The sequence below is a fragment of the Arachis hypogaea genome, chromosome 3 (assembly GCF_003086295.3).
Source record: "Arachis hypogaea cultivar Tifrunner chromosome 3, arahy.Tifrunner.gnm2.J5K5, whole genome shotgun sequence".
Taxonomy (NCBI): Eukaryota; Viridiplantae; Streptophyta; class Magnoliopsida; order Fabales; family Fabaceae; genus Arachis; species Arachis hypogaea.
This window is the reverse complement of record NC_092038.1, coordinates 136311733-136328052: the sequence shown is the minus strand read 5'-3', so window position 1 is coordinate 136328052 and position 16320 is coordinate 136311733. Positions and strand designations below refer to the sequence as shown.

The window sequence follows — 16320 nt, the reverse complement described above, 5'->3', positions numbered from 1 at the left end:
TAAATATTGACACAAAAATTCGGATTAAATCGATAAATTGTTTGTCGAATACGATTTTTTTTCACTTTTATAAGATATAATATTTATTGGTTTTTTTGTTACATTTTCAAATAATTTAGGGTAGGCATGTAGAAAGCAAAAACTAGCGTGTAATGTCTTAACTATTTTGGGCGATCAAATACTGTAGTTATGAGTTTTCTAAATTAATTTATTCACCTACTTTGACATTAATAATGACCAGTGATCAACAACCAAAAAATGATCAAAAGGAGGAAACAATGAAATACTGATATGGTGAAGCTGCATTTGACTTTAAACTGTCATAGACCCCAAGGGTACGAAGGGTTACGAGGGAAACTCCCGCAATGTTCATTTGGCTGATAGAAAGGATTATAAGCACTAGCAGCAGCCTGTTCATCTTCATGTCCATGTCCAGAGCTGAAGAAGAAGCTGCTCATCATGTCATTCTGATGAGGAAAAGTAACAGAGGTTTCCAACAGTGTCTCCCAACTAACTTGATCATCTTCAACATCAATCAGTGGCTTCTCCTCCTCTTCGTCCTCAGTTAACTGCCACATACCGCTGAGAAAAGTTTCAAGAGCTTTGATTTGTATGTGTGGTATTGGATCCACCAAAGGGTACTCATAGGAACCACACAACCCTTTAGCCCTACACCATTCATGGAACTCATAGAGCTGATTTGATTGCATTGATGCTTTCTTGTATATGTTGAAAGCCGCTATGCAGCTTCTATATGGCATCTGAAGCAGATTGTCCAAAACCGCCGCCATCTCTTTCCTGAATCTGGTGTAGCAAACGAAACTGTCGCGGATTATGAGCTTCATTGCCGATTGCACCATGAAACTCTGTGCTGCTAGTCCCACTGGGAAACAATCCATGGCCCTATCAATCACGATCTGCAGTTGCGGCAACAGTTCAAGCACTTGTTCTTGTTGTTGGTCTTCAAAGTCTGTGGAATCCAGCATGACATGAAGAAGATGAGCATAGGATCTGATGAAGTTGGTGTAGGAATGGGAAGAGGAAGAACAAGTGTCCCTGAAATGGCAAGGGTGGAGAGAGATCAAGCCATTGGAACGAATCCAGAGGAGTTGCTCGGAAAGAGGGCTGTTTTCGGGAACAGAGCGAAGCAAACGGTGGAGAAGAATGAGGCATTTGAGGGCGACCCTCCAGCTGCGAGTGGTTCCGAATCGGCGAGTGAATGTGATTGCAAAGGAGTGGCATGAAGAGGGAGAAAGCGAAAAGAGTGTCAACAAGTATTCAATGTATTTGTCTTGAAGTGGAACATCGTCGGGTGTTGTTGCCTTTATCATCATCGTATTCATGTTTGAGTATCCACCCGCTGATGCTATCTTTGCATATCTCACGTGACTCTGCTCTTTCAGAGCACTGCAAACTTGCCGGAACCTCCTTTGCATCTTTCACTCCTCTTGCTCTTTCTTTCTTTCTTTCTTTCATTTGCTTATTAAATACTTTTTCTGCTTTGGTACTGTCGTGGCTACAACTACGAGAAAATGTGACCAATCAACTTGCGATACAAATTATGCTAACAAGGTATATACATTTCTTAACGATTATTCATTTATTCACCTTCGCTATTTTCTTTTTCTGTTTTGTTTAATAACTTATAAGTTAGAATTTTATCATTAATAAATGCTAATCATTTATCTATCAATGGTGAAAAACTATATATCAATGGTGAAAAACTATATTTCGAGGTCAAGTGGAAAAAAAAATTGAATGGTATCCAGTGTTTAATCTAATCATTGATTGCTGTCTGGTCCTATTTATAGAATCAAAGACGAGAGATCACACTACATTTTGTCCAATATTAAAAAAACTGGAGATGATCCATTTTCATATTTCGAGAATCCTCCTTATCCCCTTTTTCCCTTCAAGGCTCATGCCCCACCCTATAATTAAAAGCATATAGAATTTTTTTTTTTAAGTTTGTGCATGTATGTTTTTTTTTTATCTCCCAATCCGACAAGTCAATAATTAATTCTTTGTGAATCGAGGTTTTATTTAAGAATTTTGTCGATCACTAATGGATTACTGTATACACAAAGCGAAATTCAAAATCACTAACACTTACTTAAACAGAATAATAACAGAATAATAAAATAATTACTAGACTATCACAAATCAATTTAAAAATTTATGCATATGACCCTTGGAACTTAGTCTCTGGTTTTGATGTTTTTGGTCAGTAAACTAGTCTCTTAATGTTAGAGCATTGATATAGTGATTGGGCCTTCAGCCCATATATGATAATTGTAATTCCTTATTCCAATAAACATTTTGTTCTTATAAGAAGAAATGTTATCAGCTCTTTAGAAATACTAATCATATTAAAATTATTTTATTATGTTCTTCTTTTTTAATTTTTTATTCTATATTTTCTCTTCATCCATTATCTTTATTGCTATTGTGCTTTCTCTTTTTCGACATATTTTTTTTTATTTCTGTCGACTTCATCTTCTTATACACCGATGTTTTTACTATGTTTAGGTAGCTCTGTTCTATCTTTGCCAAAGATATCAATGCACAAGAAGATAAAGTTGACAGAAACGAAAAAAAAGATATATCAAAAAAGAGGAAGAGAAAGCATAATAACAACTATAGAAATGATGGAGGAAGAACAAAAAAAAAATAGAATAATTTTGTCATTTCAAATCTTATTTGTTGGTTCTTTCTTAATATAATATCTATATGGTCCTTCTTAATAATTTTGATATGGGTTTAGCTAACATATGTCCCAAGAGTATATGATAAATTTGTTATTAGTAGAAAATTTTATTGAAAATATAAAAAATTCAAATTTTCAATGCATTTGTTTTGCCTCCATTAATAAAAATATTCATTTATTCACCTTCGCTATATTCTTTTTCTTTTTCTGTTTTGTTTAATAACTTATAAGTTAGAATTTTATCATTAATAAATGCTAATCATTTATCTATCAATGGTGAAAAACTATATTTGGAGGATCCACCTTATCCCCCTTTTTTCCCTTCAAGGCTCATGCCCCACCCTATAATTAAAAGCATATAGAATTATTGTTTTTTTTTTTTAAGTTTATGCATGTATTTTTTTTTTTTTTGGTATCTCCCAACCCGACAAGTCAATAATTAATTCTTTGTGGATAAAGGTTTTATTTAAGAATTTTGTCGATCACTAATAGATTATTGTCTACACAAAATAAAATTCGAAACCACTAACACTTACTTAAACAGAATAATAAAATAATTACTAGACTATCACAAATTAATTTAAAAATTTATGCATATGACCCTTGGAACTTAGTCTCTGGTTTTGATGTTTTTGGTCAGGAAACTTAGTCTCTTAGGTAGCGTTTGGTGGAGAGACAGAGACAGAAATACTGAGACTGAGAGACAGAGACTAAGAGACAGGGATTGAAATAAATTTCAGTATTCTGTTTGGTACAAAATAGGAGACAGGAATTGAAACAAGAATGAAACTCTAATTTAATTTGCATAAAGGGTAAAATTGGAATTAATTAATTAAAATGAAAGTATTTTAGGTATAAAATATTATTAAAGTTTCAGTCTCCATCTCTAAAAATTTCAGTCCCCTGTGTCCCTACTTTTTGGAGGTACTGAAATACTGAAATTTTAGAGACAGAGACAGAAATTTTAGTACCAGTCTCTGAACTAACAAACACGATACTGAGTCTCAGTCTCTCAGTCTCTGTCTCAGTACCTCAAAACAAATACTACCTTAATGTTAGAGCATTGATATAGTGATTGGGCCTTCAGCCCATATATGATAATTGTAATTCCTTATTCCAATAAACATTTTGTTCTTATAAGAAGAAACATGTTATCAGCTCTTTAGAAAGACTAATCATATCAAAATTATTAAAAAGGACTAAATAAATATTATATTAAAAAAAATTAACAAATAAAATTTAAAATAATAAAATTATTTTATTATGTTTTTCTTTTTTTTAATTTTTTATTCTATATTTTCTCTTCATCCATTATCTCTATTGTTATTGTGTTTTTTCTTTTTTGACATATATTTTTTTTATTTCTGTCGACTTCATCTTCTTATACACCGATGTTTTTACTATACTTAAGTAGCTTTGTTCTACCTTTGCCAAAGGTATCAATGCACAAGAAGATAAGGTTGACAGAAACGAAAAAAGATATGTAAAAAAAAGAAGAGAAAGCATAATAACAATAAAGATGATGGAGGAAAAACAAAAAAAAAGAAGATAATTTTATCATTTCAAATCTTATTTGTTAGTTCTTTCTTAATATAATATCTATATGGTCCTTCTTAATAATTTTGATATGGGTTTAGCTAACATATGTCCCAAGAGTACATGATAAGTTTGTTATTAGTAGAAAATTTTTATTGAAAATATAAAAAATTCAAGTTTTCAATGCATTTGTTTTGCCTTCATTAATAAAAATATTTTAAACTTTTCCCTAATGATAAGTTTGTCATGTACCCTAAAACATATATTAGCTAAATGCCTAAATCCTTTTAATATAATTGGTCCTTTTGTTAATTAAAGACTTAAAGTCTCATAATGGTCAATGACACTAATTTTCCCATTAATTATTCTATATTAGTATTGTTATTTTAGCCCAGTCCGGTGAAAGAAATATGGCATTAGTTGAACAAAGCCCGGCCCGTATAGCCACGACACAGTGGTGTAATAAGGAGGGTCCATGGGCTTAGGTCCCTTTACCATACCAAAAACAAAAAATTAATAAGGAGGGTCCAAATGGTCATTCCACCAACTCAAAAAACCCTAATTCATCGACACAATATATAAGCAGCCACAAGCTCATTCCAAACCCTAATCCCTCTGAAGAATAAGCAGGAGAAAGAGGAAGCCAGCAAGACGAAAATGGCGCAGCAACCACTGGAGCAAGTGCAGTGCTTCGGCCGCAAGAAGACTGCGGTGGCCGTCACATACTGTAAGAGAGGACGCGGCCTCATCAAGATCAACGGTTGCCCAATCGAGCTTGTGGAGCCGGAGATCCTGCGGTTCAAGGCGTTCGAGCCAATCCTGCTGCTCGGAAGGCACCGATTCGCCGGCGTTGACATGCGCATCCGCGTGAAGGGAGGAGGACACACTTCTCAGATCTACGCCATAAGGCAGAGCATAGCGAAGGCTCTTGTTGCGTTCTACCAGAAGTATGTGGACGAGCAGAGCAAGAAGGAAATCAAGGACATTCTTGTCAGGTACGACCGAACCCTCCTCGTCGCCGATCCAAGGCGCTGCGAGCCCAAGAAGTTCGGTGGTCGCGGTGCTCGTGCTAGGTTCCAGAAGTCCTACCGTTAAGGGAATTTCTCTCTTTTTATTTCATCTTTCAGTTTTGGAAACTTCTTTTTTACCTTTAATGTTATGTTAAAAACTTTTGAGCTTGAATTTTAGTTCTGTGATTTTGCTTGCTGCGTTAAGACGCTATATTTCGGTTTTAATTGAACTTAGTTATTTAGCCCTTTGAATACAGGTATAACATTATTTTATATGGTTCTCCGGGTTCGGATTTTATTTGTTTTTCTAGCTGCTGCTGCGTAATTATTTGTTGTTGTTCGTGCTTTTGTTAATGTTTGTTTATTCTGTTTCCTTGTGGCGAATATCGCATAATTGAGGTTTCCATTTGTTGAGATATATTATATGATTGATGGAGCCGAATGGAATCATGGTGTGATTCACTGTTTTCATTGCGTAAGGTAGGTATGTCTCGGTTGTTTGCTTGAGTTTCTGTAATTTTTTTTCTTATTTTATTTGTGGTGTTGAACTTTGCAATCAAATCAAAATACCCAGGCATATCAGCCTCTAGAACGTAATATAGCTTAATAGAATAAATGACCATTTGTACCCGTAAAAGATGAAAACCTTGAGATATGTATCCACACTAGATCGAAACTAAACTTGTACCCAGGTAAGATGCCATTTGTCCCTATCTTTAGAGGGTTGTAGTGCCACGTAGGGTATTTTTGTTGCACGGAAGACATTTTGCGTGGGTATAAGTTTAGTTTCGATCTCGTGTTAGTACATATTCTAGCTTAATAGTATCATCACATAGCCAAATATCAATCATCATTCATTCCTCTTACCTCTTTGAAGGTTCTATGCTTGTCTTTTTGGAATTCTTGTATTGGTTTCATTTCGTCTTAATCTGATTCTGGATAAACATGACATTATTTTGTTCCTTATTGGCTGTATCTAATCTATAAAATAAACTTTTTTAATTTATATTTCGAGATAGTGTTCTTGTATGTTTGAAACTAAATGTTATTTGGAATTTATAAATGCTCCCAACACACATACATTATCGGGTGGACTTATGTTTCTTGTATACGAATATGTGTGCTGCTTTGCCAGCTTTTTAATTTTCTTTGATCAGTAAATTACGATTAAATCATACCGCAATCACTCAAATAATAAATCATGCCAAAGTATTAGTTAATCGTCAGAATCCGTCGAAACTCATAACATATACTCGTATCCGAGCTTCGTTGTCTATGGATCCAATGGCCTATGGCCCTAATAGCCGCGTATTGTGTTACTAAAATATTAAATCATCGCTGATTCCCTGTCTCTCCTTGTGTCTATTATGTGGGATGCTATTGTCCTATAAGCGATGAATATAGTGTTTAATAATTAAAAGCTTTTCATTAGAATGCTATGTGTCCAGTTTATAAGTATTTCAATCACACTAATAAAGTAATAATAGATCATAAAGTTACTTGAGTAGTAAGTCAGTTCAAATGTCGTATTAAATAATTGTTTCATTGTGCTATCTTTTTAAATTTTTTGTAATCTGATTCGATTAATTCTAGAAAAAATCAATGTATTTGGAGTTATTTTTTAATACAAGTAGTATTTCAATAAGGTTGATTAAACTTAGGCCGAAGTAAATAAATTATTTGTTTTAATTATAGATTCGAGAATCGATTAAAGGACAAACAAGGCATGCATTCGGCTTCACATTCTGCCCCTAAGTTTTTGAAGTATTAATTGTGATATGATTAATTTCTTTGGCACCTTGCTACCAGTCATACCTTTCCCTCTAATTTTGGAGAACAAGAGAAGTAAGTTGGAGCTTGGCTTCGGACTTGGGTTCTAATGAGAGCATCATAAAAATAGTGACTACACCGTTAAAACAGGATATCACATAGCAAAAAAAGAGGAAGAGGAAAAATTCCCAAAAGACAGGCCTTCATCAAGCACAATTATAGAAGATCTTTGGCAAGGAATTTGGAACATGAGAGTACCCCAAAAAATAAAGATGTTTCTTTGGCGAACAACCCATAATATCCTCCCGGTTAAAGCCAATTTGTTGATTAAAAAGGTAACTAACTGTAACCTATGTCCTCTTTGTTTTCAGGAAATAGAGACAATGGAACATGCGCTGCTGCTTTGCGATTGGGCGAGGGCAGTTTGGTTTGGCTCGCAAGTTCAATGTACACCATCAAAAGAGAATGTCAGCTCGGTTGGGGTGTGGCTACAAAAGATGTTTAGAGAATGCAATCAAGGGAGCAAAACAGAAGCTAGACAGACCTGGAGCCGGATTGGCATCACTATGTGGGCCATTTGGAAAGCAAGAAATCGAAAAGTTTTCCAGAATACAGAGCCTAATCCAGAAACCACTATCAACTACACCAAAATGCTCGAACTAGATTATTTCAATGCAATAGAAAAGGAAGATGAAAGCACCACGGAACCTAACAGCAGGAAGAATATACCTGTAATTTGGAGAGCCCCCCCTCCAAATTGGCTCAAGCTGAATACAGATGCAGCATTCTCCAAAGAAACCAGAACAGGAACAGTGGCAGTGGTGATCAGAGACTGCAATGGAAGTCTCAGGGGAGGGACAACAGCAAATATCAAGACCAGCTCTAGCATCATAGCAGAAGCAACAGCCATCAGAGAAGCAATCATCCTAGTGGAAAACCTTAACATCGAAAATGCAACTATTGAATCTGACTGCCTACAATTAATTCAAGCACTCAAAAATGGAGATACCTTGTGGGAAGCAGAATCAATAATCCAAGATATAAAAGTCATCCAGAAGAGACTCCCAAACTGTGGATTCTCCTGGACTCCTAGAGAAGGAAATGTGCTGGCACACACATTGGCATCTCTGAAAGCACAAAATCAATTAGCCAACCACTGGTCATCTTGCCCACCAAAGAAAATTGCAGAATTAATCATAAATGAGAAGATGGGCTTACCTTTTCCTCTTCAAAGCCGTCGCATGTAACCCTCCCAGTGAGATTTAGCATCCCTGCTTCACTGAACCAGCCGGCCAGAGTGACCCGCTGTTGAAGAATCATTGGAAGTCATTTAACTGCTCAATCTTAGCCAATTCTCCAGGGCTTCAACGACATGTTCGTCAAATTGTGTTAGCATCTCCGTCATTGGCTCAGGCTCAAACCATTTGGACTGTATTACCTTACCTCTCTGCTCTGACCGTTGTGCTCCGCATCTAGGTGTCATCTGTGTTGGCTCCTCCATTAAGAAACATGAGCCAAGAAGAAGAAAATCCATTTGCTTTATTACCGGCTACAGTGGAGGGAATATAATTTCAATTGGGGTTAGAGTAGGTAGTGGGCTACGGGATCATTGTTTATGGGTTTGGGTTTGGTTCGGTTGGTCTCTAAAACTGAACACGTCCAAAAAAAAAAAAAAATGATTCGTTTATATGGATGGAATAAAATTATGAAAGTTTGAATGAATGTAAGTGCCTTCTTTGTCAATCATAAATTATAAATCATTTTACTCCATAATATTAGCAAGGCAAATAATAAAATTACATTCAATTTCTTTTGTACATTAAATAACTATATACATCACAAACAGTTACGGAATTACCAAATCAAATATTTATATAAAATATATATTAAAATATGAAATATAAATTTAAATACACAACAGCTGATTTTTTTTTTATAAATGTGGTTTTATTTATTAAACTAATGCAAAGAGTAAAGTGGCAATTAGATCTTTGAAGATGTTGATCTTAGACTAATTAGTCGAAAAAAATTATCAATTAGGTCCTTTAGGATAGCAATCGGTAGACATGTATATTTTTCTGTCAATGAATAGTGCGAAACGTAATGGAATTATTCATATATTTCGTTGTTACTGTCATATGAACATAAAAACGATTTAGTTTTAGACAGTGAAGTTTTTATTATTTTTTGAGTTTTCATATATTCTTTATCAACTGCTCTCAATTTATCATAGATCTCATCAAAACAAGTAAAGTTTCACTCCAAAAATTATTATTTATATGGTTATTTTTCATAGGCAGACACATAAGAGTAATTAATAGTATATATTAAACAATAAACATCACCTGATGAAAGACATCATGTATCCACCATTTACTATCCCAAATTAGTAATTTTTTTAGGAACTAATTAGTACGAGGTCAAAATCGACCTCATTGAGTCATTGTCACTTTACTCTAATGCAAATGTGCCTTAAAAAAAAGAACAAAACTCCTAAGGCAAATCACTTATTTAAGCCAAGAGAATAAAAAAATTACACGAATAAGTCAAATAAAAAATTGGTTCATGAATCAATAAGTTCACATTTTTATATTGTTCGAATCACTCTAATTCGAACTTCATCCACATGTAATTCGAATCATACTGATTCGAATTACCTACACCCACTAATTCGAATCAACCTGATTCGAATTACACACAGACACGTGCACATAGTAATTCGAATTGGGCAGATTCAAATTACTCAATTTAAAAAAATATATTAAAAAAATTTAAAAATATATATTTTTCGAGTAATAATTTAAAAAATGTTTTTAAAAAAAATTTATTAAAAAAATTAATAATTTAAAAATTAAAAAATATATATTTTATTTCATGCATTAAAAAAAAGCTAACAAAATATTTAATTACGATACTTCTTTAAAATATTAATGAGCTATCAATTTGAATTTCATACAATACTCTGTTGCCAATTTTTAATAGCTCATGAATATTTTTTAATAAATTTTTTTAATAAATTTATTTCAATTATATGGTGAGATATTACATGATTCGAATTATATGGTGAGCAATTCGAATTTTATACAATACTCTTCTGCTCATTCTTGATAACTCACGAATATTTTTTAATAAATTTATTTAAATTATACCACAAAAAAATATTTTATTCTATACAAAATAATTTTTAAAAAATGGCTTAAAAGATGTTAGGAGTACTATAAAAATTTGTAATATCCTAATGACTTGGGACATTAAAGAAATACTCTACATAGTCAATAATAATTTAAAAATTAAAGAAAATATATTTTTATCATATATTTACCAAAATCACTAGAATATTACAAATTTTTATAGTATTCATAACATCTTTTAAGCTATTTTTTAAAAATTATTTTGTATGGAATAACATATATTTTTTAATTATTTTGTATGGAATAAAATATATTTTTAATTATTTTATATGAAATAAAATATTTTCTTTAATTTCAAAATTATTATTGACTACGTAGAGTATTTTATTTAAAATTTGAATACATGCATGTATTTACCTAAGTCATTAGAACATTACAAATTTTTATAGTACTACTAATATTTTTTAAGCCATTTTTTAAAATTATTTTGCATAGAATAAAATATTTTTTGTAGTATAATTGAAATAAATTTATTAAAAAATATTCATGAGCTATTAAAAATAGGCAATAGAGTATTGTATAGAATTCGAATTGATAGCTCATTAATATTTTAAAGAAGTCTTGTAATTAAATATTTTGATAGCTCATGAAATAAAATATATATTTTTTTAATTTTTTAATTATTAATTTTTTAATAAAATTTTTTAAATTATTACTCGAGAAATATATTTTTTTAAATTTTTTAATATTTTTTTAAATTGAGTAATTCGAATATGCCTAATTCAAATTATTATGTGTCTGTGTGTAATTCAAATCACCCTGATTCAAATTAGTGTGAGTGTAATTCGAATCAGGTTGATTCGAATTAGTGGGTGTGTGCGAGTGTAGGTAATTCGAATCAACATGTGGATGAAGTTCGAATTAAGTGATTTGAACTATATAAAAATATGAACTGATTGATTCATGAACCAATTTTTTATTTGACTTATTTAGTAATTTTTTTATCCCTTAGTTTATTTCAGTGATTTGCCCAAAACCTAATGCAAGAAACCCGGGCCGTAGCATTGTAAAATGGATCCGGGTCGGGTTGGAAATGTGGGCGCAACGGGTTGAGTCCAGTCCAGGTATAGAGAGAGAAAGAAAGTGTGAGAGAGAGGAGTGAGGAGAAGCGGGCAGCTTACGAAACAGAAGCTTAGGGTTTTAGCAGGCAGCCGTCGAAGCCTTCCGGGGTTTTAGAAAGAGAATAGAAAGGAATCCTCATTTCATTTGTGATACAGATTCTCTTTCGCACCTCACACCTCACACCTCACACCTCACTCTGCACCAACAATGGCTCAGGCGCCTCCCACCGACACCAAGCTCGATGAGAAGGTCGACTACTTCAACCTCCCATGTCCTATTCCCTTCGAAGAGCTCCACCGTGAAGCTATCAGTCTGTTCACTCTCTCTCTCTCTCTTTCTCTTCCAGATTCTTCATTTTGCATCTCACTCTTCATTCATCCTGCTTCAATCTCTTTTCAGTGTCTTTGAGGCCAGAACTTTTCGAGGGTATGCGCTTTGATTTCACCAAGATGCTCAACCAGAAGTTCTCCCTCAATCACAGGTACCTCTTCATATCTTTTAGCTGACTTCAAATTAAATTATGCAAAAATATTTATCTAATTTGTTTATTTGGTTCTTGGTTGGAATCTGATTGCGACCAGCGTTTCGATGGGCCCTACTGAGATCCCTTCTCAGTCAACGGAGACTATTAAGATCCCTACCGCTAACTATGAGTTTGGTGCAACCTTCATTGATCATCCCAGGGTGCTTTTTCCCCCCGCTGATTTTGCTTAGTTTCGTTTCGTTTCGTTGTTGTAAGTTCCAACTCTCATTGACGATGATATTATTGTGCTTGGTGCAGTTGATGCTGTTCGGGAGAATATTGACTGATGGAAGGCTCAATGCAAGAGTCAAGTGCGACGTCTCTGAAAATCTCACTCTTAAAGCCAATGCTCAGGTATTTATGCTCCTTTTCTGTTATAAGGGAAATGCCACAATTTTTCTGCTGTTTTTGAACCTTTGATATTCTGCTACACCTTATATTTACAAGAATTTAGTGCTGTTTTGTTTTGTTGAGTACAGATTCAGCTTTAACTTGATAACTTGCAAGAGTTGTTGAATGAGCATTATGTTCATTTTTATTCATCCAATATTTGATCTATGACAACCCCCTTCCCATTCTCATGCTTCTTATTGCTAATTCTCCTTTTGGCTAACCATAACCTACTGTTTCTTGTTTGCTTCTCCAGCTTACGAATGAGCCACACATGTCTCAAGGGATGGTCAACTTTGATTACAAGGTCAATTGCTTTAACCTTCCTCGATCATTTTTCCCCCTTTTTTGACATATATTGTATTAGTGTGACTTAATGGGAGTTTTATATACTAACCACAAGAACTGCCTTCAAGCCCCCCCCCCCCCCCCCTTTTCTCTCTCTCTCTCTCTTTTGTTTATATGATTAACTGTAATTTTACAGGGAAAAGACTATAGGTCACAGTTTCAACTTGGGAATGGTGCCTTACTCGGAGCAAGTTATATTCAGGTAAAGGTTCAGCGTGCAGTATGCAAGACTTCCATACCTTTTTTTTAAGCACAAATTCTAGTGACAATCCGTACAGGATGATAAAACTAGACATTGGTATTAGTTTTTAAGCGGTCTATTATGTCTAATTATATATTCGTTGTGCTGCAATTTTTTTTCTTTCTCCAAAAAAAATATGATCCTTTCTTTAACCAAGGTTCTTAGGGTTTAGCTATTTTTAATTTCATTAGGTTGTTATTATGCTCACGATTCTTTTCCAATGAAATTTTGAAGATCATTAGCATTTTTTATCTATTTATTTATTTATTTATTTATTTATATTTTAGATAAATTTAGAATACTTTGGTCAATTTTTGCCCTGCTGTTACCATGTCTTGATGCATAATTGTTACCTTGTCTCTTTAGAGGTAATTAAAGGATGTATGTGAATTAATACTGAAGTATTTACTTTATTTTGTCCAGAGCGTGACTCGTAACTTATCATTGGGCGCAGAGGTATTTTGGGCTGGACAGCATCGTAAGTCTGGTGTTGGTTATGCTGCTCGCTATAACACTGACAAATGGGTAGGGTCACTTAAGAATTTCCACTGCTTACATTTGCTCAAGGATTGTGGCTATTGATTATACTCCTTATTTTAAATGCTTTGTATTTTTTAGAATCTTTTATCTGCTGCTATTACGCTGCTTCATATGCCAAATTCTAGGCTTGTCTTTTTCTAGTCTTTTGAGTACATGTGGTATGGATGAGCTGTATATGAGATGCTTCTGAACCGTGCAATTTCATTGGTCAAAGCAATGATGTTCTTGGATCCTCTCCTAGACACATTTTCATGTCTTGTTTTGCATTGAGATATACATCCATGGCTCGCATATATTCTGTGCTACTTGTAATCCTCTTGGAAGCATTAAAGTTATAGTTTCAGTCATACTATGCATTGCAATAAGTTCTATAGTAACACTTCATTATATTGTCATTTCTTTCATGATTTAACTGGCTTATCGTAAAAACTAAGTAAAAAATTTAGCTGGGTCAATTTATTCATGTACATCCAGGTTGCTACAGCACAAGTTGCTAGCACTGGAATGGTTCTTGCAAGCTATGTTCAGAAAGTATCTGAGAAGGTGAGTCAATTATGAGCTTATGAACTACATTTATATTGTTTTTCAATTGAAACATTTTTTTTTTATTTCTCGTTTTAAATGTATCTTTCAGGTTTCTTTAGCGTCTGAGTTAATGTGCAACTACTTGTCACGAGATGTCACGGCTAGCTTTGGATATGATTACATCCTAAGACAGGTAATATTTTATCTTCCATGAATTAAGTCAGATGTTAGATTTAATACAGAAATTAATGTGACTGTTAGTAAAATTAGCAGGATCATAGGAATGAACTTAAACTTGTAGCCTATCTTTTGTGCATCACATCTTGATTCACTTTAAAGTTTCCCTGTTCTTTGTATGTGCACCTCAGTTCACATCAATAATAACATCATATCAACATTCAAACTTAAATATACATATAGATTGTATGAATTATTGTATATTTTAATCTATGCGCAAGTCATTCTTCAAAGTGCATAACGGTTGCTTGGCCAAAAATACCACTAGAACATGCCATTAGTTGGCAGTGCAATTTGTTTGCACCTCCATATAATCTGGACCTGTGAAATAGTTGTTCCCTGAAGTTTTAATTGGTAACAAGAGTGGGTTCTACGTGTTTGTGGTTTCTACTTTAGTGTGAAAAATGGAACAATAGTTACACTTGTAACATATTTAGTTTTTACTCAGATTTTTGTACCCTATTTTTTTTTTTGGTAAGAATCTACAATCTTAAAACTTTGTTGTCTAAGAATCTTTAATAGCTGAGATGTACAACTTAAAGATATAAGAGGAAGGGATCCTCCTTATGAACACAATATCCAATAGGAGAGCAAAAAAAAAAAGAAAAAAAAATCAACCACGGAAAGCTTTCCCTTGTTAATTTTAATGAACCCCATATTTTTTTTTAGCTTTCTGCGAGTTGTAATGGGGATTTAGTTCTCAATTTTACATTCCAACAGAAGAAAATGGATATTAAATTTAATTATGAGAACATACAGAAATGTAACTAACCCTGATTGGCTGATTCCATTCAACTGGAAAAACAGATGAATAAATTAAATGATTGGGAAGAAAGAAAAGAAAAACTGTATATTCAGTTATTCGGATCATTAAGTTTAATATTACGTATTCATGATATTGATAGGTTCTTTCACTAAGTGGATTGTGTAGTTTAGTGAATTCATTATTTGGCTGTAAAGCCATTTTGAAGTTCTGCTTTTTGTGATCCTGAAGCCCATTATTCTGCCGATCGTTATTGGATAATAATGTTAAATTGTAATGATAATGTCCTGTTTATGAGTGATCTCATGTATTTCCCAAATCTTGTTATGCATCATAGTGCCGCCTAAGGGGAAAGATTGATTCCAATGGTTGTTGCGCTGCGTTTTTGGAGGAGCGATTAAACATGGGCCTGAATTTTATACTTTCTGCAGAGGTCAGAGGACTTAACTTCTATTCTGTATTATTGTTAGGATTGAGGATTATGTGTAGAACGCATGCAAATCAACTTCTGTAAAATCTCTTTGATAATTTGTCAGATTTTGCTTTGCCTTGACATGGGTTTCATATTTCTTCATTGCAGCTTGACCACAAGAAAAAAGATTACAAATTCGGGTTTGGTTTGACCGTTGGAGAGTAGATTAGCATGAGTAGACTTATGTTTCCATTGCAGCTAGTTTAGCAAGCTCTCTTGCTTCCTTTTCCTTTATTTCTAGAAAAGAACAAAATCAAAGGAGGAAAGATCATTTGTGCCGGGAAAAATACATTATTATAATCCACAAGTTACTGCAGAGATTTTTAGTAGTCACCAATTTATTTGAAACTTGTGCCTAAAAAGAGGAACTTTGATTTATTTGGACTCTTGCCCTGTTTTCCCTTGAGGGGGATGTAGAGTGATATCTGATTAATGCATATTATGAGATTCATTTCCAATAATGATTCTGGTGCTTGTTTTACACGCATCCAATTTTGTTTTTTGAGGACCTAATGTGACTGCTGCTAGATGAATGCCTGTGTTACTGGTACTGTCATGTGGATCAAAGATCATTTAAAGTGAAGAGTTGGTAAAGTGGTAAAATGAGGAGTTAATCATTCTTAAATTAAAATAGGGGAACACATTTCATGGAAGTTACAAAATCAACGGTGATTAACTCTTCACTTTACTACTTTGGTAACTTCTTCACTTTAGAGGACCTAAATTCATGGTCATGTTATAGGCCAAGTCATTACGTAAATTTGTGATAAATTTGAGTGAGAAAGATATTGTTGAGGCATAAAAGTAATTTGTTTCATGTAAAATCAGGAGAATAATCTCCCTATTCATTGCGGTTAAGTTACATTTGCTGACATCCACCTCTTGTTGGCCAATAGGGTTTGTATATTTTATCATAAATTCGTTGACATACCATAATCTTACCTGTAGAATCCTTGGTTATTCAGTTTTTAATTTGAACAAGTAATTCCACAGAAATAATTTCTT

At 33.6% G+C, this 16320-nt stretch overlaps 3 protein-coding genes and 1 long non-coding RNA gene across 4 annotated transcripts; 2 read left to right on the top strand and 2 right to left on the bottom strand.

Annotated features, from left to right (window-relative positions):
- Positions 1–37: 37 nt before the first annotated feature.
- LOC112736081 (probable clathrin assembly protein At4g32285) lies at positions 38–1541 on the bottom strand. Its single transcript, XM_025785433.3, has one exon. The coding sequence runs from the start codon at positions 1434–1436 to the stop codon at positions 321–323; it is 1116 nt and encodes a 371-aa protein (XP_025641218.1). The 5' UTR covers positions 1437–1541; the 3' UTR covers positions 38–320.
- A 3201-nt stretch (positions 1542–4742) lies between these two features.
- LOC112734211 (small ribosomal subunit protein uS9) lies at positions 4743–5526 on the top strand. Its single transcript, XM_025783440.3, has one exon. The coding sequence runs from the start codon at positions 4901–4903 to the stop codon at positions 5336–5338; it is 438 nt and encodes a 145-aa protein (XP_025639225.1). The 5' UTR covers positions 4743–4900; the 3' UTR covers positions 5339–5526.
- A 1631-nt stretch (positions 5527–7157) lies between these two features.
- Positions 7158–8564, bottom strand: LOC140182160 (uncharacterized). Its single transcript, XR_011877962.1, has 3 exons — positions 8242–8564; positions 8033–8150; positions 7158–7905 (listed from the first exon to the last, which is right to left on the bottom strand). It is a non-coding gene; the product is annotated as an uncharacterized lncRNA (long non-coding RNA).
- Positions 8565–11251: 2687 nt separating this feature from the next.
- Positions 11252–15776, top strand: LOC112734207 (mitochondrial import receptor subunit TOM40-1). The gene is made up of 11 exons (XM_025783437.3): positions 11252–11586; positions 11676–11757; positions 11858–11960; positions 12058–12153; positions 12446–12496; positions 12674–12739; positions 13202–13303; positions 13793–13861; positions 13953–14036; positions 15181–15276; positions 15424–15776. The coding sequence occupies exons 1-11, from the start codon at positions 11484–11486 to the stop codon at positions 15478–15480; spliced, it is 909 nt and encodes a 302-aa protein (XP_025639222.1). The 5' UTR covers positions 11252–11483; the 3' UTR covers positions 15481–15776.
- Positions 15777–16320: the final 544 nt, after the last annotated feature.

What these genes read in the sequence shown, in the direction of transcription:
- LOC112734211 (XM_025783440.3), top strand. Translation starts at nt 4,901, where the DNA reads ATGGCGCAGCAACCACTGGAGCAAGTGCAGTGCTTCGGCCGCAAGAAG.
- LOC112734207 (XM_025783437.3), top strand. Translation starts at nt 11,484, where the DNA reads ATGGCTCAGGCGCCTCCCACCGACACCAAGCTCGATGAGAAGGTCGAC. An exon ending in TGGTCAACTTTGATTACAAG is followed by an intron (nt 12,497 to 12,673) that starts GTCAATTGCTTT and finishes GTAATTTTACAG; the next exon opens with GGAAAAGACTATAGGTCACA. An exon ending in ATTTTATACTTTCTGCAGAG is followed by an intron (nt 15,277 to 15,423) that starts GTCAGAGGACTT and finishes TCTTCATTGCAG; the next exon opens with CTTGACCACAAGAAAAAAGA.
- LOC112736081 (XM_025785433.3), bottom strand. Translation starts at nt 1,436, where the DNA reads ATGCAAAGGAGGTTCCGGCAAGTTTGCAGTGCTCTGAAAGAGCAGAGT.